This window comes from Acomys russatus, chromosome X (genome assembly GCF_903995435.1).
Source record: "Acomys russatus chromosome X, mAcoRus1.1, whole genome shotgun sequence".
NCBI lineage: Eukaryota > Metazoa > Chordata > Mammalia > Rodentia > Muridae > Acomys > Acomys russatus.
In genome coordinates, this window is record NC_067169.1 from 46,365,159 (window position 1) to 46,392,893 (window position 27,735).

Here is a 27,735-nt window from a genome sequence, read left to right on the forward strand (position 1 = left end):
AGCATGGGAAGGGGACATTAGAACAATTTACTTATCCAATGACATTTGCATTAGAACTGTCTTATCCATTTTCCCTTTATCATTTCAAGAATTCATTCAGGATCAAAGAGCTAATGAGAAGGTGGAAGGAAAGGACTGGGGAAAGTGATGTCTTATTAAGATTATCCATTCCCAGGGACTGTGAAAAATCTGTCAGTAGTTAAAAATAGCTGCCAGTAATTGAGAGAAGACAATAAAATAAGCTCTTCTTTCAAACAAGAGGCGTCATCATCATCAGGGCCCTGAGATGAAGAGGGAGAGCAGTGGTCTCAGAATCAAGATGACTTAGGTTAAAAATCACTTTACCTTGAATGTTTTCAGTTTCTTAACCTGGAACAGGGGCTAATAGTGCCATTTTCTTTGGGTTACTATAAAGATGAAATGAAAGAAATTAAGAAACTTGACACTAAGTAGACACTCTAGTAAGTGGAAGGTAGCTTTTTTTTCTCACCTGAGCACTTTAGTTTTGTTCTGGTTCATGAAAAAGAAAAGAAAAACTACTTCATATTTAAGCTGATTCTATTTGTATTTTAATTTTTCAAAGATATTTCAGTGTATGCCTCAGTGAAAGACTATCTTGTCAAATTGAGGCTCTTCTCTTTGGTTTGGGGATACTGATTAGGTAAGCATTTCTAGACCACTGAGAGAAAAGCTGGGAACATATCCCTACATATTTATATTTATTAAATAAATTATATACATGCATTATTGCCTGCCTCTCTCTAAATTAGTCACAGTTTTTCTTATTTTGAAGTAAAAAACAAAATGCTTTTATTTTGTTTTGTTTATGTAGCCAATAACATAGATATGACTACCTCACACCATTTACTCCCGAAAATGAAAAAAAAAAAAAAAAAAAAAAAGAGCATTTGTTACTTGTTACTAAGGATACCTGTAAACTATTCCAAGTGAACCTCATTATGGAAAGGAGCCAAGGAATGTGAAAACACATAGCCTATGGTTTCCTAGTCTCAGCCAGTGAGTGGGTCTAAAGGAGGAAAGGCAGAAGTACCTTTCTGTTTAGAAGCTTTTCTCACAGTCATTGCAGCCTGTCTCTTCTGGTTTTCAGAAATTTCAAAGCCTACAAGAGAAAAAATTGAACTTTGTTATGAAAAATATATATGCGGGCTGGAGAGTTGGCTCAGAGGTTAAGAGGTTAAGGCTGCTCTTCCAAAGGTCCTGAGTTCAATTACTAGCAACCACATGTGGGCTCACAACCATCTATAATGAGATCTGGTGTCCTCTTCTAGCCTGCAGGAAGAATACTGTATAAATAATAAACAAATCTTTAAAAAATATATGCTTACACACTGTAAAAATTAATGTACTTTTCCTTCCAAAGCTATCTGGCAAGTATATAAAAAAATCCTTGAAACAAAATGCTGGCAAAGATGTGGAGAAACATGAACTCGTATTCACTGCTGTCATTATCAAAAATTGGTACATACAGCTGTAAAGGAAATCAATATTGAAGTTTCTCAAAACATTAAAAATAGAACTACTATATGATTGAAATTCCTGGGCACATCCGCAAAGAACTCTATATCCTACTACAGAGACACATGCTCATCCATGTTGATGGCTGCTTTATTCATTATACTCAGGACATGGAAGCAGCCTAGTTGTCTAGCACCTGATGGAGACATAACGAAAATGTGGTGCAAGTGCGCAATAAACTTTTATTAAGCTAAGGAAAACACAAGTATAAAACTTGAAGAAAATATGTAATAGTAGAAAATTCTACTAAATCAGGTAGTCCAGATTCAGAAAGACAGGTGTTGCAGCTCTCTTCTATGTGGAGCCTAGATTTTAAAGTGAGTGTGAGAATAACTCATGAAATTGAAGAGAGAACTATAAGAACAGAAAGGAAGCTTTGAAGAAGGGAAGAAGTATTTGAAAGTAGAAAAGAGGCTACTGAAGGTAGAGTAGTACAAGGGAGACAGGAGGCTGGGTGAGAAGACTGGGAGAAGAGGATCAACAAAAACAAATTATGTTTCAAAATGTCACAGTGAAATCACATACTTTATATGATAGCTTAGAAATAAATTATTAATATGTATGTATATACATATTAGTATTTATTTGATAAGTAATAATAAAAAAATGGAGGCCTTGAATTTGAAAGAGATAATAGAGGCTATTGGAGGGGGAAAGGGAGCAATGATGTAATTATAGTATAATCGCAAGAATTAAGTTAAAAATTAAATACAAAAGTTCGCTATCATTGACCTAGTAACTCCTTTCTCAAAAATTCAGAAAAGTAATTTGTTAGAAATGTGAAGAAGACCTGGCTACAGTTCTTTGAGGTGTATGCTGGATAATAAGAAAGATTTAATTATTTTAGGAAACTCCATAGTGTTTTCTGTAATGGCAATCCTTGATCATTGCTATTTTCTTTTTGCTAATAACTATTCAAAATGGATGAATGAATCATTTTGGTTTTGATTTATACATTTCCAGTGATTAGTGAGATTGATCATTCTTTCACATATCTATGGGGTCATTTGAAAGTCTTCTTTTGAAAAGTATCTATTCATATCTTTAATTCATGTTTTAATTGGATTGCTTGTTGTCTTGTATTGAGTGAGTTGCTTCATTTTCTCTGAGCTAAACATCTGTCATCTTTATAAGACCAGCTGTCTGCTTGCAAAATATTATCACAGGGGTATACAGATTGCCCTTTTAACCAGATGTATGCAACTCTGCTCCAACTGCACATGGTCTTATGGTTTCCAGTAGGTGCTACAATATACAGGTTGAGAAAGTCTAGAGGAACAGGGTCCATCTATGTAGTCATGCTGGGCACAGACCTGACCTTCTAGTTGGCTGTTTTAGGGTAACCTGTGTACTTTCCCATAATCCCTCATCCTTGCTCTATAAGTAAGCCTAAGAAATTCACTGGTTCCTTTGGGTGAAAGTTTTGTGGAATTAAACTTTAATTTGTCATTAGGAACTTAGGAGGAATTGGGTATGCATTGCTAACTTCAAAATAGGGATGGAATTCATGCAACAAAAATCTTGTTATACTTTGTTAGCAAGAATTTTCTCTCATCTTGTAACTATCTCATGCTCGTGTTGATATTTTTACTTTTCTATACAGTTGTCTTGATTCCGCATATCAAAAAATATACTTATATTCCTAAGTTTACAGAAACACTACTCATAAAATCAAGAATATGTAGTCAACCTAAATATCCATCAATAAACAGATAAAGAAAAGGAAAAGATACTATTTAGCTGTATAAAACTATGAAAGTCTGCCTTTTTAATAAAATAGTGGAATTTTAAGGAAATTACATTAAGTAAGATAAGTCAGATGTAGAAAGACAAACACTGTATAATTTCCTATCTTAAAAAGTTAACATCATATACATGGAGAGCAGAATAAAAATTGAGGAGAAGAGGGACTACAGAGGATGCAGAGAGGTCAGTCACTCAATAGGTTCAATGATACACTTAGATAAGAGAAGTAAATTGTTGAAACAGCAAAAGGTCTTCCAAGACCCAGGTAGGATTAGGAAACACAGGCAAACATGAAGATGTTTACTAAATGATTGATAGTCCTAAATTTACAGAATAAAGAAAACAATCGTTCATATGCTAAGTAGGAAATGACAGCTTAGTTATATCATTATCACTAGAATTCTTATCTGCGAGCTGGGTATATGGCTCAACTTCAAAAGCACTTGCAAAGTAAGTAGGAAATACCCTGGGTTCTAACTCCAGCATAGCAAAGAAAGTTTATATAAACTGCTACAGGTAGTAGCAGTCTGAAGAAACACAGAATCCATAGTTGAAATCAAATTTAAACTCCCCCAAAGACTTGAACATTTTATATAGAAAGTTATAAAATGCAGGGTTTGACTAATAGAAAGTATTCAGAACTGTTTTTTGTTTTAAATTGAGACCAACCCAATCAAAACAAGACAAAACAAATAAAAAGACTCAAAAATATAAAAGTAAAACAACAACAAAATCCCCAAACAGAAACAAACAAGTATAATAAAACAAGTATAATACAAAGTGGATTAACGAGAGGGGGAAGAAAAGAGGTTGCAAGGATATGACTAGTATACACATTGTTGAGAATGGAATGCCCTTCTATAACACAATACCACGTACAATGAATATACAAAGAAAATCAAATAGAGAGAACTTAAATTTAATTCTTGAAAAACAAATTATAGAAAATATAAGTGAACCCAAACAAGTTCTTTCAAAAAGCTCTAATAATTTACTCCATTTTTGAGTACATGATATGGTAAAAGTTGGAGGATATGATTTCATAACGATATATATATATATATATATATATATATATATATATATATATATATATATACTCCTTACCACATACAAAACATATACATATGTGCCATATATAGCTCATACATATACATTTATTTTTTCTTATATTCCTTCTTTAAAAATACATACAGTCTAAAATTTGGCAGTTTTTTTTTTCATTCATTACCAGCAATTTGCAATTAGTATAAGCAACTGCAAATCTATTTGTGATATACACTGTTTAGGACTTTATTTTAAATTAAATTTTAAAAAGTTAAGAGTATCCAGTAGGAATTTCACCAACAAAATGGTCACAAGAAACAAATGTATGAAAAATTAAATTGAAATTTAGTATCTGAAGCAATGAATTAAAAGAAGTAAACATTATGCAGTACTGGTGTGAATATAGAGAAATAGGAGCAAAATCATAATATCATACTGAGGGGCAGACTTTATACCTTTTCTGATATACAATGTGTAAATATATATAATGTTCAAAACTATATGTGTCCTCATATTTGCTCATCCCATGTTAAAGTGTCTATTCTGTAGGAATAAAAGCAACACAGTGTAATGGAATATTCATGTAGATATGTGTTACAGCAATATGTTTATGGGGGAAAAGCTAAAAATAAGGGGCTTGAGAGATGGCTCAATAGTTAAGAGTAACTAGGTACTCTTGAAGAGGTCCTGGATTTGACTTCCAGCACCTACATGGTAACTCATAATAGCCTTTCCCCACAGTTTCTGAGGGCTGATACCTTCTTCTGGTGTACGCAGGCTCCAGAGAGATGTGGTTCACAGACATACATTCATACAAAAATTCCCATACATAAACTAAAATGATGATTTTTAAAAAAATAGCTGGAAATATTCCGAATGCCTAACAAAGGGGTAATGATTACTCCATCACCATATGGATTATTATACAGTTGTAAGAGAGATACATGTGGTACCATTATGGATGTATCAATTTGACTGGAGTGTTTTCCTTATAAATATAGGTATTTTCATGAAGGAATATTTTGATATGTAATATAAATCCCTAATCAGAGATATATAAAGGGCAATATCCTAGGAAATATGAATGGACATGATTGAATCTGTTAGAAGGTTTAGAAAAGAAGGCTGAAATATAGATGGGATAAGTATGGAAAAAAGCATACCAAATTGTTACTGCTCATTATCTCATAGAGTGAGAGAATTCTGCCACTGAACCATGTATTATGGTTGTGTGGCTTGTTGTTTTTGGGTCTCCCAACAGTGGGAGTGATGGCGTCTCTGACCCTTCTGCATGCTCTTGGGACCCTTTTCTTCCTACTGGCTTGCCTTGTCCAGCCTTGATATGAGTGTTTATGCCTAGTCTCATTGCAAACTGATAGACCATCTTTAGTTGATATCCTGGAAGGCCCACTCTTTTCTGATGGGAAATGGAGGAGGACTGGAACTGGAGGAGAGAGGAGGTGGAGCACAGACTGAGAGGAGTGAAAGGAGGGGAAAACTGTTGTTGGGATGTTATGTACGAGAGAAGAAAAAAAGTTCCTAATAAGTTTAAAGTATAGTGATATATATTCAAAGTATAACACTATCAAATAAACAGTTCTTTATTCATTGACTAAAAATCATACAAATTTAGCCAGGCATGGTGATGCACGTCTATAATGCCAGCACTCAATAAGGCTGAAGCAGGCAGATCTCTGTGAGTCTGAGGTCAGCCTGTTTTACAGAGCGAGTCCAGGATAGCCAAGGCTACACAGAGAAACCATGTCTCGAAAAACAAAAACAAACAAACAAAATATGTAAAAATTTGAACTATGGAATTTGTCCTGAGATTGTTCATTCATTTTCTGATAAAAATTAATTACTTACTCTGGATTAAAACCACTAGCTTTTTATTAAATTCTGATTAAAATATTTATAAAAGAAGGAGAGAAAATGGAAAAAATGCTTTATATATTTCTACTATGCTTTAAATGCCTATTATATCCAAGATTTATAATTAAATAATACACATAACAATAGTAAAATTATGTCAGATATGTATGGTAGCTGTAGATATTAAATGATTAGTAGAAATGTTAATAGGTAGTATAAAAAGGGAGATAAAATTATGCTTATTTACAATGTAGAGACTGGTATGAAAGAAAGAGAAATAAGAACTCTAACAGTTTTGTTTAAATACATGGAAGAAAGAAAATACTAGAAAGAAATATATTAAAACATTTGTAAAAGTTCTTATTACAATGTATATTATTATGATTTTCATTTTTTGTGGCTTTGTTTTGTTTCCTCAATATTTTCTAATTTAATAAACCCATATTTAAAAACAAAACAAAGATGGCATAAGCCTGTCAGAAAATAATTTATGGAAAATTTTCATTAGAAGCAGAGCTCTTGAAGTTACAAGTTATTAGGGCATTGCATGGGGGATATGGTGCTAGAGGCAGAGATAATGGCAGGGATCTTTTAATTAATGCAGGATTTGTGATACCCATTGACAGCTCTAACAGCTAATATCTCTACACTATTCTACATCATGTCTCAGTGAAGTGCTAGTACTTTAAAAGAACCTTGACTCTAATATGTCTCGAAGTGCATTTTCAATGTGGACTTTAAGATATGAGAAGACAAGGATTATTACATCTTCTGGTCATCCATGTTTTGCTCTAGGTCCATATCATTACATAGCATAGTATGACATAAGAACCCTTTTGGACCAATTTCTGCAACCTTGAACACATAGGCATTTAAAGGTACATTTCTATTTGCATAAAACATGGAACAAAAGAAGAAACTTTCCCAGGAATTAGAAAAGCTGATTTTTTTCTTCCCCGCCCCCTTGGTGCTGGGAATTGAATGCAGGACCTTATTCACGCTAGGCAAGCATCCTATCTTTGAGCTATATCCTGGGCCTTTCATTTAAAAAAAATGGACTCCCACTATAGTTCAGATTGGCCTTGAACTCATGATGCTGCCCAAGCTGGCCTTGAACTTGGAATCAATCTGCTTCTATCTTCTGAATGTTGTAATTACAGGTATGAAGCATCATGTCTGACTGATTGATATTTTTTATTATAGAAATAGGACCTTGAGGAAGTATTTAGTAAGCTATAAATCCACAGCCACAAAACCATAGCCACATAAACTGTTTCAATAAAAATTGGATGTTTTATTCTGAATCTAAGTGAAATGAGTAATCATGTTTTATAATATTGTTATATTTTCTGCTATTTATTTTAAATATTTCTAGGGTATGATGATTAAGTACATATCATTTGAATTATAAGTTAGCATCTGAAGTAACTTTATCAAGAATTAAATACTCAAATTCCTTTGCCCCAGGGACTAATACTAATACTAATACTAATACTAATACTAATACTAATACTAATACTAATACAGGAGGCTGAATGGTCAGGAGACCAATATAGCCTAACTCTGTTAGATATCAGTTTTCATTGGTAAAATGAATGTAATTCAAGGCATGAGCCTGTAATTTTTCCTTCTTAGAACTCAGTGTAAGAATGAAATGAACCTGTAACTTGAAAGGGACCTGAAGTTTGTGAATAAAACAGATCTGTTACCTTGGTCCTCATCAGAATTAAGTTGCTACTTTCTGCCTTCAGAACTGGCTGAAGGTTGGGGTTGTAACGCATTAGTAGAGTATTTTGCTAGCATGAGCAAGGCCCTCATTTTTGTTTTCAGCAACACAAACAAACAAAGCTATTCATCTCATCATTATAATTCTACCAAATATGCATTGACAAATCATTTCATAAAACATATCTTCACATACCTAGAGACAGGGAGATCTGTGAATTTATGGGGATTATAGAATAGGATGTATGGCTCTTTTTGTGTTTGTTTGCTATACATATGTATATGGAGGCAGGGCAACAATCAAGTTTGAGTATAATATTTTTACCTGGTAATAGTTATTGTGAATGAACAAACTGTAACTCATACCTATTTGTATTTACAAACAAAAACCTTTACTAAGAAACCACCATGGGGACTTAAGTCAGTTTGCAACAAAAATCTTTTCTTTGACTCTAGAAAGATGAAATCAATTGTAACCCTCTACAGAAGGTTCTTTATAATTATATATTTTTTCTACTCTCAGGTCACTTACCAATTTTTTCATCTTCCTGTACCATTTTCCTCTCTTCTCTGAAAGCTCTAAGCCAACGTATTTTCTCCTCCAGTTTCTTTGCAAAGAACAGATGCACTTCTTCTGTTTCCTTGTTATGAAGCTTGAAAGCATTTTTCATGCTGACATTAAAGTCATCATCTCTGCCATCTTCAATGTCAATTACCTCATATTTATCCATGTCAATGCGCCCTTTGTAGTATAAGATGTCTCTCCGGATTAGGTCCTAAGTGGGAAGAAAAGGTTATTTTGTCAGAAGTATAGGTAGAGTGGATGCCTCTCACGGTTACAACAACAGGACACAAAGTTATTTTTCTGGAATATAAATAAAGATATATGGTACTAATATATGCACTGAGATGACCAGTTGGACACTGACAAGTTGGTTAAGTAGGTTCTCTAAGGGATATCCCACATCCACAGGTTGTTTCAAGTCCCAGCCTCAGTCAGTAGAATGCAAATTGCTTACATCAGTAGAAAGCTGTAAGCAACAAAAGCACTGCTGGCAAGGAATTTTTCATCTTCCAAAACTTGGCATGATTACCAGAAGCATAAACTGAGCTTTTTGGAATGTACTAAAACAAACAAACAAACAAACAAACCCTCAAGCAGGATACTGACAATAAAAATTTAGATGAAAGTTCAGTGGTGAGAGTTACCAGAAGGTCATATGTATACTGTTGGGCAGGAAGAGTTTTTAACTGTAATGGACCTAATGCTTTAATACTTGGAAATTTTGGACAAGATCTAGTCTGACAGGAAAAGTGAGGGTAAAGAAAGAACATGTAGCTACACAGATGAATCTCACAATCTTACATTAGCAAGCAAAATTATACCTGTGTATAAATACAATGCTCTCTATCTTTTGTCTTTTTATTCGTGTACATAGAATTAGATCAATCCTAATTCTAGTTAATGCAACACTCATCCTAAGTCCATGCATAGTGCTGTTATTTCTTTACTTCCTCACTTGCATTTTAAATGGTATACTAAGTATTGGTGAACCTGCTACCATATCCAAAACTATTATTCCCCACAATCTCATCTTAAATCTCATGTTCATCATCAACTTAATTGCCTTCCTATATATTTTACTCTGATTTATCTTTTCCACAGTCAGCACTTAAAAATGCCATGCATCTCTAGAGGCATATACAAATAACAAAGTTACAAGACAATATATGACAATGATATATAGCAAATTCAAGAGTAGACGAGAAAAGTGGAAGAAGTGAGTCAGAAAGGAACATGTTTTACTTTGCTTACTATTGCTGTGATGAACACCATAACCAAAAGCATCTGGGGGAGGAAAGGGCTTATTTGGCTTATAGTTACAGTCCATCATCAAGGGAAGCCAGGGCAGGAGTTCAAGGCAGGAACCTAAAGGCAGGCAATGAAGCAGAGGCCATGGAGGAGTCCTGCTTACTAGCTTGCTTCACATGGCATGGCCACCTACTTTTCTTGCACCAGCCAGGCCCGCCCAGAGATTGCATTGCCCACAATGGTTTGCCCATTACATTGCCCACTTAAGTTTCCTCTTCTTAGAGGATTTTAGCTTGGATCATTTAAAAAGAAATAGAAACAGCACAATAGTAAATTAGTAAGTGGTCTTACCCAGCTATGGACCCTGCATGCTACAAAACTGATTGAACAAGTATGCAAAATATGTCTAGTTGCCCAGCAGTTTGACAGTTTGGGGCCTAACCAACTGCATTCTGATTAGATTTGAGGAATGCTATATGGGAAGAAATATACGTTAGGTATTGTCAACTTGGTTTTGAATGATTCTCAGTATATTTGTGTCAATCTCAAATCCTGAGGCATGGAAATACAGGTTTCACAGCTTTGCAAACAATAACCACTACATAGATCTTTTTACTGCTGTCATTATTATGCATACAAATAAACTGAGAATACATATGGGTTCTAATCCACTGGGTACAACTGCCACTAAACTCAAACTCTCTTGGGTGCTTGTAACAGCAAGCAAGCTCACAGGTAAAAAGAGATCAGTTTAATAGAGAAGGCTGATGCTTTTTAGGCCTGGTTTTTTTTTTTTTTTTTTTTTTTTTTTTTTTTTTTTTTTGGTCATGTCCAAAGTGCATAAGCTTAGTCCTGGCCCAAATAATAGAGTGTTTCTGTTAACTGATTTGAAAATTTCGGGAACATTTGGTGAAGTGCATGCTCAAAAACTGAGCACTGTCAAGCTAATGTAACTAACAAAAGGAGGACAATATAGGAAAATGTATGGATATAAGGTATGAATTCTCCCTTACAGTTGATAATATGGCATATACAAACCTAGAAAGGCAGATCTGGACAGCACACTTCAATAGTGGCTACCTACTAACTTAAAATATTAACAATTCCAAATTCTTGGTTCCTAACCTTAGTTCTCCCCTCTACCAAACTAGTGCCTCATGATCACTTTTGATTTTAAATGCCTTTAGTAATTTCCTACAATTTGGAATATGTGTATGATCATGAAAATCCATTTCCAGCCTCAATCTGATATCCTATGTTTATTCAGATATGCATACATGACAAAGGAACAAGGAAATAATCTATTTTTTAGCAGAAGAACAGATTTCAGTGATGTGTTATTAAAACCCTTGTGTTATTAAATTTTCATCTTTGTGACTACTTGAGGGTTCAATGAGTTTTAAGGTATCAGATTAGTGAGAAGCTAACTATACGCATATGACAGAAATGATTAGGAATGATCTGCAGGCTCAGAAAGCCCAATAAGGACAAGTAGCAATGGCCACAAATAACATAGGACAGTGGAAAAAATTATGAATAAAATACAAACACTTAAGTCTGAGTTCTAGATGTTTAACCCATTAACTATATAGTTTTGGAAAGCCACATATCTTCTCTCAGCCTCAGTTATTACAACTGTAAAATTAGAAAAGTCAACCTTACCATATGAAGTAGGTGCAAAGCTCCAACTTAAACACAACATTTTCATGTTAGGAGGCCAACCTTGTCCAGTAAATGTAGCCTTGAGATTTTATACTTCTTTAAGATCCTTTTGATTAATCTCAAAATTTGATAAACCTCAAAATTCTACCGCCTCTTGTAGCTTAAACTGCATGAGCAAGCTAAATATAAAGAGCTAAGTACTATGGGTCAAAGAAAAGACAAAGTCCAATATTTTTGATTTACATGAACTTTAGAATTTTGGCACACATTTAGGGTAAGAATAGTACTTGTTAATCCACTCAATACAAATCACAGATCTACTTGGCTCACAATATGTATCCTTTTTTCCCCAACCAGCTCTCTTATTTCAATCCTTTTGACCTGCAGGGTCAAAGTCACATATTGTTCCCCCCCACCCCGTAAAAAACCCTTCTCTCATTAAACATTCTATCTGCTGTACTTCTCCCTTTCTAAATTCTAACACTATGAAGGCTCTTTTTTAACATTTGTTTTATTACACATGTATAAAACAAACTACACACAGGAGGGAGAACCATGTGACAATCATGAGTTTTATAAATGTTACATTCATAGTGATTTGGCTATTTGTATTTGTCTGGCTTGAAGTAAACATCTTTCCTGTCTTGTTGGATCTAAATTTATGAACTAAATTCAATATCTATTCTATCTCAACTCTAATAACTTCTTTATCTTGATCTAAAAAGATCTTATCCCCTAACCAGCTAAACTTGGTTGTAAAACTATACTATCTGGCCTTCAATGCCCCTCAGAGACTTGAGAAGGAATAAAACTTAAATTCCTGAGTGGCCTAGCAGTGTAGGTTAGCACCTTCCAAAATGAACAAATTGACTTAGACGGTTTACTGCCTGAACAGTCACCCAACACTCTCTATAACATTGGAGCCTCATCTTCAGCTTTCTGGCCCAATATTTCTGCCAGACTTATTCACAAGGCAGGAACTATTGAGGGCTTGAAGGCTCTTAAATGTTACTCATCTAGCACCTGTCACTGCAAGACAATAACAGTTTTTAGTGTTCTTTGCTCATTTAGATTGTACTTAGTCTTCTTGGAACTTGCCTCACTCAGGGATTGTCTGTAGAAAGTTTCTGAGGTCTGTTGAATGCAGCAAGACAACACATCTTTTCTGAGTCCTGGGTGCTTGCAGTACTATTGGGATCAGGCTTCTGCCATGGTCTGGGTGTCTTCACAGGGACATAGTGATAACACAGCCCAAACAGATAATATTTGGATCACACCTTGCTTCTCTAGTGGAGTTTACTGTTTCTAACAAGATACCAATCTTTCTCCACTTGCCTTTTTGTCTTGTTCAAGTCAGAGGGAACAAAGCGTTTCGTACTTCTCCAGAATTGCTTTAACAGTCTGTAGACACCAAGCTCCTATGACTCCAGCAAGGAACTACCTTAATCCCTGACATTACATAATTCAAACAGCTCACAGATATTTCAACTTGATCCCACTAGGTAATCCTAGGATTTAGCAAGACTTCACAGGACATTTTGTACAAATGACAGATGCTATAAACTGGAGTATAAAGCTGCTCAGGATTATAGCCTGCCTTATTCATTTACCAGTAAGGTTGTCTCTACTACTTTAGAAAGGGTCCTGGCTACTCTTCTCCAGCCTAGAATACCCCAGTTTTCTATCCAGATCCTGGGGAATGCACATGAACAAGGGCAGGCTTATTGTGGTCACTATTATATTCTAACACATATAGCACATGCTTAATTGCCAAAATGAAAATAACAACGACAACAGCATCAGTGAATATGCAAGTGGCATATACCACATGCCAACTGCTATCCTAACAACTTTGCATTTGTCAACTTCAGTATTGCTGATGAAAGGACTACCACGTTCGCAGCTACATTCAATGAGGAACTAAAGACACAGAGCCCCTACTGAATTTAGTCAGGATTAAATGGTGGAGCTACATTTGGGGTTTGGAACATCTGGCTGTAACTTTTATTAAGAAATATGCTACATATTGCTTTAGAATAAAAATTGCAAAGTGAATGATTAGCAACATGCCATACAGTGTAACTGCATCAATTGCTAACGTTTGGTAAATACAATGTGCCAACAATTTTATCTGTAAAGCCTCACTTAAATTTCACGATTTCCTTTAGATTCCTTTTTTTTCAAATGAGGAATACTTATAAGTAGAGAAAACTTGTTTAAATTCAGACAGCTCATTGGAGAAAAGTAATGGGTACCCCTTAGTCTGGCTGTGTTACACATGCTTTTAACACTATAGTCCACTATTTTCCCCTAGCTGTCATGGTTCCTCTCCAAAGCTTTTATGAAATGTGTTCTATTACTAGTTCAGTTAACAGTGAGGAAAACAGATAAAAATAAATGAACAAAAAGAACAGACAAGCCGAGCGATGGTGGCTCACGCCTTTAATCCCAGCACTTGGGAGGCAGAGGCAGGAGTATCTCTCTGAGTTCAAGGCCAACCTGGTCTATAGGGCAAGCTCCAGGACAGCCAGGGCTATTAGAGAAACCCTGTCTTGAAAAAAAAAAATGAAGGAAAGAAGGAACGAAAGAAAAGAAAAGAAAATCAACATGAGAAAGAACAGGCAAATAAAAAGAAAATAGATTTAAGAAGTACTGGGTCAACATTAGACTAATTAATAAGAGATGAGTAGGGTCTAGTATCCACTTTCTGGTTTCAACTCCCTTGTCCATCTCATTTCCATTTTGTCCCAGTCTCTTTCCCTTAAAAAAAAAAAAAAAGACTTACTTATTTGGTTTATTTGTGAGTGCCTGAGTGTGTATATATTCAAAATATGAGAGTACATATGGAGGCCAGAAGAGAACATTGCATTCCCTGGAATTAAGAGTTATGGGCAGTTATGAGCCACCACGTGGGTGTTTGGAACTGAATGCCAGGTCCTCCACAGAGCAGCACATGCTCTTAACCACTACACCATTTCTCCATTCCCTTCTCCCTACCTCTTATTGTTACTGCTGTATGTGAGTTGTTTCAAATGAATGGCTCATGTCACAATTTTATCCTTTCAGTACCAGAAGAAATGTCTAAATGCACAAATTTCCCTGAACAAAAGTCCTCTGTCCAGTATTATTACATGTAATTTAGTTCTTATCTCTCAGACTATTGTGAAAGCAACAGAAATGCAGTACAGTTATAAGAGGGGACAATGGAACGTGTGGGCACAACAGAAGTAAGAGCAGTGAATGGCAGAGAAAAGGTTGCTTGGGACAGTAATTGACATGTAGGAAAATTGGTGGATAATGAGAGAAAGAGGTCTGTTGTATTCCACGGTAAATAGTGAAAAAGGAAAACAAAAACTAAATATGGAGAATCCTCCTCAAAACATCAAAATAATTTCAAAATAATGATATCAGGGAGAAAACAGGGTAGCGTGGACAAAACTAAACTAATAGAGGATCAGAGGCAGCCAGTATATAGGATAGGAAGAAAGAGAACAAAGGGTCTTACAAATGACAAGGAAAGTAAAGGGACAGAAAGTAAAGGAGCCACTGGTGTCTTTTATGTGGATTATAACTGCCATTTTCAAAGTACCCTCTTTTATCCTTCCCACTGCTAGACAAACTACAAGTTGTACAAGCTGTTCAAGCTCTTCTGAGTGCTTTATTCAATCCAAACTCCCAGTGTTCACAACAGATGTGGCTTTGTTTAACAGGTTGCAAGTTAAAGGAATCGGAAGAGTCAGACAGAAATTTAGCAGATAGACATCAGTAGTTGAATATTAAAGAAGAGATTGAATATTTAAACGTTTCCTGTATTACCTGTAGCAGAAAATTATTCTGTCCACAGATGGGTGAATCTAGTGTTGGGGACTTCACCAACCTATAATGGCATGTCTTTTCTTAAAGTAGGGGCTAAGCAAACTTCATGTGCATCTACAACAGTCCTGTCCCTCAACTGCCACTTCATATGCATTGATCTCCTTTATACTTCATATCAATCCCATTGCTATAATGGAGGTGCATGAAATAAATAGTTATTTGCTCGACTGAAATTATAAGCATGTTAAAGGCAGGATTGAAGACCAGAATCATTTAACTTTTTATATCACTCCACATTTCTTCTTTCTACAAGAAAATTGTGAGGGAATCTAAAGTGGGAAGCAGAAAGAAATGTAGATTCTTCAGCCTGGAGATGTGCTCAGTTGATAAGGTACACAGGAAGCCCTTAGTTCTATGCCTGGCCCTTCATAAACTAGGCATGGTGACATATGCCTGTAATCTCAGCCCTTGGGACATAGAAGCAAGAGAGACCGGAATTTCAAACTTGTATCCTGATACATTGTGAGCTCTAGGATATGCTAAAGTGTAAAAGACCCTGTCTCAAATTAAATCAAATGATTCCCACCCTGAAATACACGTTCTCCCTGTGAATTTAAGTAATAATCTAGTACTTGAATTTACAGGTATAAAAAAAATAGAGTTCTTAATGAAACATTATAACTTGTTCTTGGAAGCAAATGCTGAGCCCTCCTAGTGAACAAATCTCTTCATAAGTACTGAGACTGATTAATAATTGATTGCAAAATTTGGACAAACTTAGTGGAAATAGTGACATAGACGTCACTAGTGTAGAACCTAGGGACAGCTTAACTAGTTTCAGTCCTTGACTCCACAGCCGGGGAACGTAGCTCAGTGGTAGACTACTTGCCTTACATGTGTAAGTTCTTAGGTCAATCTCTAGCCTGAAGGAAAACATGAAGATTAATTCATGCTCCATCATCTATCAGCTATGCATTTCCTTGGGAAAATTACGTAAGTATTCTGTATTTCAACTTCATATATCATTAAAATTGGAATAACCACAGTATTTTCTCTGGTAACTTTGTGGTGAATATAGAATTAACTTAGTGAATATAAAGTTTTAAAAACAGAATCATAGAGGCATTCAAATAATGCTAATTCATCATTACATTTTCCAGAATATAGTTTTCTGTGTTTGAAAACTGGTGTATTTTTCTATCTATAGTTTTGTCACAGATTTCATTAGAATTCACAGTACTGCCAAGATTACCTAATGCAATTCCACTAAAGATAACTGATGGTTATTTTGGTGAATAAAAGCACACATTTCTCTATTGTGTTACCCTTAAATTTGATTAGATTACAGCTCTCATGAAAGCAGATGTAACTGTAACAGGGAATGCTCTCAAAATAAAAATTTTGAGCAGTGAGATCCTTCATTACAACCTCAGGCCCTTCAGGCTGTTACCATTAAATTTCCTGTCTCATGTAAGGGCTTGTCAGACAATCATTTAATTTGTTCTTCCTTTAATTTTAATAATGTTCAGGTATTTAGACATCTTTAATATTGTCTTGAGGATTTTAAAACTAACCTTTCAGGATTTATTAAATTATTGCCTTCGTCTCATTAAATGTCACATTTGTGAAGGGCTCTTTTAAATATGAACATATCAGAAAGATTAATGTGGTCATATTCAATTATTTAATTGATTAGCCCATTCTTTCTTTTTCTTATTTTTAAAAGCCTTTCACTGATTCATTGTGAATTTCACATCATGCACTTGGATCGCACTCATCTCCCTGCCCTTCCATATCCGCCCTCCGCCATTACAACCTTCCCCCCAATAGAAAACAAAAAAATAAAAAGGAAAGTGACAAAAAGAAAAAAAAAACATTAAAAAACTTTGTCTTTGAAGCTGTAGTGTGTCACTCATATACCTTTTTGCCTAAACAACTTTACTTGAAAATTGTTCATTGCAGTGAGTCATTGGTCTGGTTCGAGGCCTCTGGCTTCTGATACATTATCAATACTGAGTCCTTACCAGGACTCTTCTTGGATATCCTGTTGTTTCTCTGAGTCATGGAGGTCCTGCAGCATTGTTTCTGGAGGACTGGTCCCTTCATGCACTCCAGCAGTTCACAGATGGGAGTAGATGTTGGGATAGACCAACTAAACACTCTGGATCTGAATGTGGGTTGCCGCTCTGTTGTTCAGCCCACCAGCTCTCCACTTTGCCCAGGCCAGGAGCTGGGCCAGCTCTTCTGCCTGTGGCAGCTGGTAATAGGCAGGACTGGTTCTCTAGTGCTTACCCCATAGGGGTCAGCTCTCACCAGTGCCACAAGGGCTAGCTCTTCAGCACTGCCTCAGCTAAGGGTGAGGCCAGCACTTCCACTCTGACACACTTGGACTGGCTCTCCCATGACCATGCCACCAGGGTCAGCTCTACCAGAGTGTCAAGGTGAGATGCATGGCCTGTTCTCTCAAGTGTTGCAGCCAGTGAGAGGCAGGGCTACCTCTCCCACAATGCCCAGGACAAGATGGGGCTGGGCCAGGTCTCTTGCCTGCCACAGGCAGTGAGTAACCCATTCTTTCTTTATGGACATTCATTTAATTTGTGTTCCAGAGGTAGAGGTGAATAAGGTGAGCCCTTACTCACTTCGGTCTACTGGTAGCCTTTCCTATTATTTCCTTTGTCATGTCATAGGTTATCTTCAACTGGAGGAAGTTGTGCCCCACCCCATCCCAGTGTTACTAAGAGTCAGTTTTTTTTTTGAAGTAACGGTAACAATTTGTCAGACAAAATACCTTGTTACTTTGCAGACCATCTTTGGACCGTCTTTCCACTCCATTATTATGTTTTTGAGTTTACCTCCTATTTGATAAGTAGAAAGACTTTTGTACATAATACAGAAATCCTCAACCATGGACTCAATAAAAATCAGACACTTTTACTGGTCTTTATATAAAAAGGCTGTTGGCTTTCAACTCTGGGAAGCCAGTATAAAGAATATCTGAGTATGTGGCGTTAACAGCCTTGAATTCCAGGTTGTCTCTCTTCCGGAGAGAGAGCCTATGACCTCACTAAAACAAGAAGACTCTCATCTGAGAGAAACTATGCCTTCACCAAGGTTTCTGTTGTCTTTGCCTTTCCATTGCTTGCTTTTCCCATGCTCTGAACCTGGCTGCTCTGAACCTAGAAGCCCTCCCTGAACTTCTGCTGTTTTCCTAATCAGTGCCATTCTCACTAGTTGTCTTAGTTGACACATTAGTCCATCTTGGTTTTTTGCTGCCCCTTTGCTCCTAATTAGAGCTTACAGCTCCATTTTTTTTTCTTTTCTTTATCCTAGGCTCTGCTTTATTCTCTTGCATTTGGGGTCCTGGCACTGCCTCCTATAGATGTTGTTTTTCAGAGCTCAGTTTCACATTTTATTTAAAGCAACTGTGTCCTTTGCAGAGCCATGTCAAAATTGAGAAGTAGGGGCAGGTAGTGTGGAACCCTAAAATAAAACTCCTTCCTCTCCCCTTCTCTCTTTTTCCATCCCCTCTCATTTGCCTTCCATCCTTACCTTTCCCCTCTCATCTTCTCCATTTCCCTTTGCCTTTCTCTCCCTCTGTCTGACTGTTGTTCTAAGCATGAACATGCATTAGTGGGAAGAATGACAAATGCCTGTTGGTGACCTGGCTGATAAGCTGAGCACTTCCTTGTTGCTTCTACTAACCTTCAGAAATTCTGCCTCCTGATTGTATGAAAGTTGGGGTAAGAACTGGGGAGCTAAAAAGAGACATTGGTGTTTTGCTGAGTCTCAGTTTCACGATCCAAACAGAAATAACTACCCTAATTAACTAGCAGATTATTGATTAAAGATGTGGCATTCAGAGCTTATCTGTACATACAAAAGCAATTTCAATCTAAGCTCAATTTACTCTCTCAATTGACTGTGAAAGGCAAATGCATAAAGATTTAATGTAGGACATACCACATACATGCATACACAGAGAGCAAGGAATATAAAACAGATATGTGCTTAGTGTTTAACTTTGTATGTTATGACTTAGCATCCATCTTCAGGGACATTCTCTACTAGGTAAGGAAGACAATAAAGTAGCTATGTAGCAGAAAAAAAGCCAAGGATGAAAACAAAGTCACAGTGAGTGCTCGGATTTCTCTGTTGTTTTCTTTCATTGCCTGATTCAAAATTCCTCCCTGGCGAGTCCAACTGATAGCAATGGTTTGAGCCTCCTATTATGAAAGGATCACATTAGGATCCCACAGGAGAGGTTATGTGGGGAGCATATGCCATCCTTCTTTGACAAAGAGAAGTAGCTAAGAAAGTAATGTTCACAGAGGTAGGCATGGGTCACTGACAAGTATAAAGTACCTCCTCAAAAGGATTGCAGGGATTGGATATCCAGCAACAGCATAGTTGAGAGTTTTGAGGGGAATTGAGGATGTGCTTTGTATGGGAAATGGATAGAGGTATGAGGGTAGATATTATAGCACAGAGGCACTTATTGCTTGAACAAATAGTCCCCCTTGTTGGTTCCTTGGGTAGAAAGTGGGGAGGTGGCCCCATTCAAGTGTGATTGGGGGAAAGTACCCTGGGAAGCTATTCTTAGCTAAGTAGGATACAAATAGCACAATATTCGTCAACACTGGTACAAACTTGCTGGCTCTCTGCTGTGGGTGTAAGGAGCTTAGAAGGGGCAGTATAGGAATTATGAGGGAAAACAGAAAAGATAACTTCAACGTTTCACTGGTGCTTAGGAGCTTCATTCCCTACCAGCACTTCTTATAAGGAACTGCTGCCACTTTCTTCTGTCAGTCTTAAAAACCTGGGGATCATGAAAGGGAAAGAGCTTGTAGTGCTCCCTCCACAAGCTCCCTGAAGTCCTCGCCTCTCTCAGAAAGGAAGAGGTTAAGTTTACCTTCTTGCAGAGGACCATCTGGTGGTCAAACAGGAAGAAGACTCTTTGCTGGTTGCGGCCATAGGGCTGGTAGATCCAGGCCATCTCTCCAGTGTAGATCAGCTCCGAGCTCCTGTCTAAGATGTCCTCTCCCTAGGAAGGACATGTGATGGTGAGAGGTAGCCAGGTAGTAGATCTGGTACAATTCCTTACCCAGAAATACCAAAAGGTGAGCAGAAATTTGAGTGGGAGGTAGCTAAAAAGGGGTTATAGAGATGGAGGAAAAGAGAGACTTCTGGGTTCCCTTAAAAGGTTCACAATCCTGTAACGAGAAGGCTCATATTCTTATTTATCTGGGGTTAAATAAGAATATACTTTAGCCAGACAGTCTTCCTTATTCTCCCTACCTCCCTCTATTCCTCCTGTATTCTTATTTATTCTGAGCCTAAGCGAAACCCATAAGTCAGGCAGGCAGGCAGGCAGACAGGCATTCCCTTTTCTCTTTATCTTTTATGAATCTCTTTTCTGCTCCAGTCTCTCAATTTCCTACCTGGTCTATCACTTTAAGAGTAAGCCTGAAAAGGTAAAACATTTTCTGTTTTCCATATAAAAATGAAATAAGGGAAAATATTTTATGATAAAATCAGAAACTTTACTACACATGCTTGTAATGAGAAGGCTATGTGAAGATGGAGTAATGGGCAGTGGCCCAGGAAAGGGAGTTCATCATTCCAGGAGACATAGATGGATCAAACATTGGGCTAGGTACTTTTCACTCTGTCTCTGCTGAACCTCACAAAAGTTCTGACAGTTTAAATAATCTTGCTCCCATTTTACACCTTCAAGTACAAAGAGGTCAAGTGATAGGACAGGATTATGAAGCTTATTAGCTATAGATGCACAACTTGATCCTAATCTGTCTTCAGAGAGCACCTTTACTCTTTACCAAACATTATATTGCTTCGAGACTCAAAAATGTCTAAATGTCCAGTTCTTTCCTCTCACTCAGCCTATTTTACCAGCTGTTAAATGGGGCATAAGATATGTATAGCACCAGCTCCAATACCTTTACAGTAAAATGCTAGGTTTATACCCAAGAACCAAGGTTAGATTAAAGATAGAAGTCCTATATTTCTTCAGAAATAATCAAAAGCATATAGCTCTGGCAGACTAATATGCTAAAAAGAGTAACATCAGGAAATGTTATTCTTAATTATACTATTTCCTCTAGTCTGAGGGATTTGAAAGAAAAGGAGATCTCAGTGGATTATTTTCTACTAACAGAAATTGAAAGCAGCTCAAGAAATACTGTTTTGACTCTAGGATCCAAATTTAGCTACAAGAGGATTCAAGACAAAGGTAAATAGTCTTTCTTGAATTGACAAACTAACACTGAGCCTTCAGATGCATATGGCTGCAACAGACCTCTCCTCAGAGTTGGCTTTTCCTGATAAGAGAGTAAGATGCGTCACAATTCACTGTGAATATGTCATAAAGTGAAAGAATGCACACAAATTGGTTAATAACACAACTTGATGACAAACATGATTATTTTTGAGGCAGGGTCTCGCTGTGTACCCAAGGCAAGCCTGGAACTTGCTATATAGCTCAGGCTGATCTTGAATTTTCAATCTTTCTCCTGAATCTTTCCAAGTACCGGGGTTATATGTATACACTAACTAACCTTAGACAGCTCACATAACCTCATTGTGTCTCAGTCTCTTATTCTTTTTGAAAATATAACATTACAACTATGTTTAGATGTTGTAAAGAATACTTAAACATATATAAATATTTAGGAATACACATAACACATTGTAAACTTTCCATGTGTAATTGTCATCTTGGGTCTTCCGGTGTGCCCAGGTACTAATACATAGTTCCTATTTACTATTAAACTGATAAAGGATGAGCTGTAATTGTGCCCAAAAATTGTAAGTCAGAGAAACTGGAAGTAATTTATCCAAAGCGGCAGAACCAAGTTCAGAAGCCCATGTGCCTAACTACAAGACTGCATTTGAATGTTGGTACCTTGCCTAGCAGAAAAATTAACTACAAGAGTAGTGACATGAGACTGTTAAAATAACTGTCCTCTGTGTCCAGTGCTGTTACTAACTCACTCCGTGTCCTTGGGAAGCAGTTTAAGCAGTTCTTGTTTGATCCACTCCACTATGGCTGCTTGAAAGCATCAAATCTGTTTGTGTGAGGGATATGGTAAATTTACATGAGGGAAAGGATGCTCTCACTCTTTAGAGCTTTCATTCCTGTCTCTTATGCCTCACTTGCACCATAGATCTCTTTATCTTGCCCAACAAAGTACAATCCATTCCCACTACCCCTATGGGTTTTTGCATTCTTCCAGCATTTACTGCAAACTTCTCACTTTCCTGTCTACCCACACCAGATGAACAAGGCCATGTCTGATTCATCTCAGATTCTGTAATGGCTGGCAAAGGTCAGGCAAAGAGGGGCTGTTCAAAAGGCAAGTCTCCTAATGTCATATATTTGCTCAGAATTCTCCAGTACCTTCCATCCAAACTGAAAGCCAAAGTCTTTTGAAGAAATATACCCTGGCCTTCCCTTACTCCTATACAACCTCCTGCTTTTTCTCCTAGCCACACAGGCCTCTTTCTTTTTCTTGGAACATATATTTTCATATTACAGGGGCTTTGTTATGGCTCTTCTTTCTACCTTCAATTCCCTATCAAAAAAAGCAACACGATACCAGGCACACACCTATAGTCCCAGCATTGGGGAGGCAGAGGCAGGTGGATCTCTGTGAGTTCGAAGCCATCCTGGTCTACAAAGTGAGACCAGGGCAGCCAAAGCTACACAGAGAATCCCTGTCTTGGCGGGGGGGTGGGGGGAGGCTACATGATTTTCTCTTCATCTCCTTCAGATGTTTTCTCAAATGTTGCTCCCATTGGTAATTCTTCCATTACTTCATCCCATTATATTTTATTTTTCTCCATATTTCCTATCCATATGCGATGATAACATGTTTATGTGTTGTGTTTTCTTCCTTACTGAAACATAAACTATAGAAACTTTGTTCGACCACTTAAAACATTCCTAGAGCATAGAATGAAGCATGATACAGAGTAAGAATTGAACAAATGATGTGCTAATGACTGAATCAATGGTTAATAAATGAGTAGTGACCATTACGTCCTACCCAGAGCTTTCTTGCCAGCTTTTCATATTGTTTCAAGCCAGAGTCTCAAGGAGTAGGCTCTATTTCACTCTAATTAATTCTAACTTAACCCATTTTGTTCAGTTGCACTTATCCTGATTACAGGACAATTGATGTTGCAGCTGTGGCCTCAATGGCCTAGCAGGCATATCTAATCTGTGGTCCATAAGCTGCACGCATCCCAAGATAGCTGTGCATGAGACCCAGTATGATTGTTGATGAAAAATATCAGGTTTTTATGTAGAAAAAAAACTGAACAGTCCTGAAAGAAGGGCAAAAGAAAGCCATCCTTTTCAACCAGTTTAATCTTCAATGGTACCTGTGTCAACTTCTGTCAATAAGTGTAGAGAAGTGACAAATCTACCTGGGCCTATGATTAATCTTTTGAATCAGGGAATATACTTTATTCACCTTCACATTGAAATAGATACCTTTTCTGTGTCTATAATATTGTTTTGTTGTTTTCAGTGTTTCTTTCTGTTTCTTTGGATTAAACTATCCAACGGCAAACCAAAAAAAGACATTAGATATTATATAAGCAGGCAAGAAAGGGAGGGATACCACAAGGAGAAAATTGTGACCACATGACCCAGCTCCCAAACATGAGTTACAACCATGAACACTTTCTGAAAATCTTCAGAGAAAAGAAAGCTGAAAAGAGAATCGGGGATATGTTCCATTTCTCATTGTTCAAAATGACTTAATGTGAAAGGAGGTAAAATGACAGCTCATCTACAGCTCTGAACCAGAGAACTGAGAAATGGAAAATTCCCAGAAACAGTCCTTGGAAACAGGCTCTCCTCCCTTCTGCTATCTGAGCTTCTCCAAGCTATAATCACTTCAAGGGATGTCTGGCAATTTAACTTCTCTCTTTATTTTTTCAGGAATTATGAGGGATAGAATCATCTCCATAGGATAGGGCAGGTGACTGAAATGCTAACTGGACTTAATTAAAGAAATCAGAATACTCATGAGAAAAAAATTAGGGGGACAGAGACAGACACTGATCTAAGGCAGGATTTTCTATTCTCTAGCCAAATAGTCTAATTTACCAAGCCAACAACTGCCTGCATGTCACCCATCCTCCCTTTCCCTCTTCAGGGGAGATTAGGTTCTAAAGGTTTCCCCCATAATTGGTGTTTTTCTATTTGATGAATAAAGCTAAATTCACCACAAGGATGGTTTTTTGATAGCCCCCTTCTTTTTTTTCATACATCTGAGAAGTATAGGATTGGCCCACATTGGGAAGCATTGCTTGCTTGCGGATTTGTAAGGCTTGCCTAAGTCAGCCCCTGTCTGAGAGCTCCAGCCTCCTTCATCCTCCACTTGTTTTTCACTGCCAGCTGCCTCTCTCCCAAAACACTATGAGGCTCTCCCCTGGGCAAGGGACAGAGCAGGAAAGACTTGTCAAGTACTGGTTCCTGCAACCACAGCTCAAACCTATGGAGTTTGATAAAGATACAGCTCTTTAGGTAGGTGGAAGGGTTTCAAACTTTTCACTCCTCCAATGCCTGGAGACTCAGACCACAACTGAAAAGTTAGGAAAGGAAACATGTTTCATGGAAGGGGAAACAACTTTTAAAGAATAGGAATTCTGTTGCTTTTTTGTAACGTTCCTTATAAGGAAGCCTGCAAATGGGACAGAAAAAGGGTCTTGTCAAATACAGTTTCAGGGTGTCTCTGTTGATAGGCTTGCTTAAAGTTGTTTGGCCTAGTTCCCTACCTCTGTTACAATAAATGAACACAGGAAAAAACACACAAAGAAAGAAGAATCCATCTAGTAAATCTGCACCAATGATGGCTTCTCCTTATAAGCAAGAGGGTTTACACATATGTAAATATGTATATATTCTACATATATACATATATATCATTTTTATATTTCAAGGTATTACTGCTATTCTACCCTAAGAAGACATTAGTTATCAAACAGAATAAAAATGTGTCAACTAATAATAATTGTGGTATTTTTAAATCATCCACATTAGGAAAAATAGAGGTAGGAGAAAAAAATATTTTTTGTCTGAACATTGACTCTTTGTTAAGACTAATAATGGTCCCTTTGGGATAGACTAAACAATTTGAAACATTAATAGAAATACTGTTATTTCAACACAGAAAAAAAAACTGTAGCTGAGTTGAGGACAGTCTAACAAGGTATTGGATCTACTTCTGTACTATCACCACAAACTTCCTTCCTGCTGACATTTTCCATCTTGGTTAAGGCTGCCTACATGCTATCAGGTCACACAGCTTGGGCCTGAGAGATGAGTAAGAGTTGTTATTACTCCTAGTTTGTGGCATTGGGGAAGGAAAGCTTGATGATTTCAGTCATTTCCTTTCTAAGTGGGTGTCTACACTGGGATGACTAGGTGACAGATTATTTTTAGAGTGATGATGAAAACAGAGCTTGTTCAAGGTGACAGTTATGGCCTAGAATATGCATTTGTGATTAGTCTAGTAGATATGCTAGGAAGAGTTGATCTCACAAGTAGTAAAAGAAGTAGATTTGTTATTCTGCATAGCTATACACAAGAGTACCAAGCCTATATTGCGTGCCTTGGAGTATATTGGAATGCACTACTTATTACCTAACTATTAAGTTAATGATCTTAAATCCAGGACAAAAAGTATGTTTCTTAACAACATCCAAAGAGATGAACACTGTATTTTTATATGTCACAATAAAGTAAAATAAACAAATAAAAGTAAGAAACTAAAATAAAATAAAATTACAATGATTTCACCAAACTTCAGTGAATACTCTAAATACCTCTTCCTTGGCAGCAAGCTTCGCCTTGGGTTTAATATAAATCCTTCCAATTCTTTTTTAATTGCTCAACAGAAGTGGGGCCTCCCAACACCCCTGTTAATAAAGGTCCTACCTCCCAGTCTAGGACAGAGGCCTGCCATTGCGCGATCTTGTCAATATTCTCCAGACGTCGCTTGCGTTCATTGATCTGCTGAGTCACATTCCTCATGACAGCTAAAGCAGCTGCAACATATCTGTAATCACTGTGAAGATATAGCAGTAAGCCGTGGATGAACCAATGTGCAACATGCCAATCGTAAATCCACTCAACTCTTCCTCCTTAGTAAGAGTCTTTATCATCAGATGGTAATTCATATCACCTAGAAAACAACTATATTTCCTGTCTTGTTTTTGGAAGGGATGACTAAGTAACTTACGTTCATACAGAACCAATGGCAGCTTCATATATATTCTACCTGTAAACTTCTTTCACAGGGGAAATAGACCTCTTTAATTTTATACATTTCTATTTGTCTTATCTGTTAAAAGCCAGACAAGGATCAAGAAAGAAACATTATACATGGCATAGTCCAGATACCTTAATCATCTCTTCTATATGCACTTCTAAGGAGTCTCTGCCCATGGTCACCATGGAATAATATTGCTACTTTTCTTCTGGTACAATAAGGAGATACGTGTATCATGAGAACACAAAATTTGAAGTTAGACTCTACTAGTTCACACCCAATTTTATTACTAACTAGCAGTGTTGTCTTTAGCAAATGTTACTAGCACTTGATTTAGTTTTCTTATGCAGAAAATGAGAATTTTGACAGAATTTATTGAAATGTTAAATAAATGAAATCATCCATATGTATTGTTTTACTCTTAACCCATAAGTAGTATTTGTATTTTTATCTCAAATAACCCATTTCTTTAGTGGTAAATATAACGCAAGTTGCCTTCTACAGAAATCTTTATGTCTGAGAAGTACAGCCTACATCCCAGGTTCTGGAAATGTTTGATAACTCATGTGTTGTGAGTCATATCATTCTATTCAATTTTGTCTACTTGTCTGACCTGATTTCCAATTGAATAGCTGTTATGAGAGGCAGACTGAAAGTGAGATTCTAGCCATTTGGTAGAGACAGAATGACCTAACAAGGCAATAAGGTTCATTACAACTCAGTGTTAATACCTTCCCTCAGTAAGGCTAAAATATTTTGTGGTTGTAGCCTTTTTACTCTCCCAGCACTGATTAGAAAAATAGCTGTTAGAAAACAATGCAAAATGTTGTTTTTCTGTTGTTAATGTATTGGAGAATGGGGTGATGGAACAGTTACAGGCCTAAGGAGGAGTGTTCTAGCTGCCAGGACAAAAGCCATGAAACACTTCCTCTTTGGTACGATCTATGACTGCAGTCTGCACCTTGCACACATTTCAGAACTACAGACCTCAAACACTATTGCATTTGATCCACTGTAATAACGAACTTTTCTTTTAAACAATTCATTCTTTCTCAAGAAAACTAGAAGTAATCTTATTTTGAGCCTTAATGAATGTTTTCTAGTACTATGAAGAGTCCGTCGTATTGAGTGTATTATTGACTAATTACACTTTCTGAGTCTCTTCAAAACATGTTTTCTAGGAGCTGTATTTCTCAACCAGTCCTTGAACTGTTGATT

At 36.9% G+C, this 27,735-nt stretch overlaps 2 protein-coding genes across 7 annotated transcripts in view; one reads left to right on the plus strand and one right to left on the minus strand.

Annotated features, from left to right (window-relative positions):
• Klhl15 (kelch like family member 15) overlaps positions 1–27,735 on the plus strand; it is a 932,444-nt gene that overhangs the window by 750,599 nt on the left and 154,110 nt on the right. The gene's annotated exons all lie outside the window — the stretch shown is intronic.
• The window catches only part of Arhgef9 (Cdc42 guanine nucleotide exchange factor 9), a 158,724-nt gene that overhangs the window by 3,287 nt on the left and 127,702 nt on the right, over positions 1–27,735 (minus strand). For 4 of the 5 annotated variants that reach the window (XM_051142436.1, XM_051142439.1, XM_051142438.1 and 1 more), the window contains exons 6-9: positions 26,184–26,313; positions 20,127–20,258; positions 8,459–8,702; positions 1,052–1,120 (exon numbers count right to left, since the gene is read on the minus strand). In XM_051142436.1, coding sequence (XP_050998393.1) covers positions 1,052–1,120; positions 8,459–8,702; positions 20,127–20,258; positions 26,184–26,313 — 575 coding nt within the window. Of the gene's footprint in view, positions 1–345; positions 408–1,051; positions 1,121–8,458; positions 8,703–20,126; positions 20,259–26,183; positions 26,314–27,735 lie in introns of all 5 variants that reach the window. The other variant, XM_051142440.1, reaches the window with a different exon arrangement.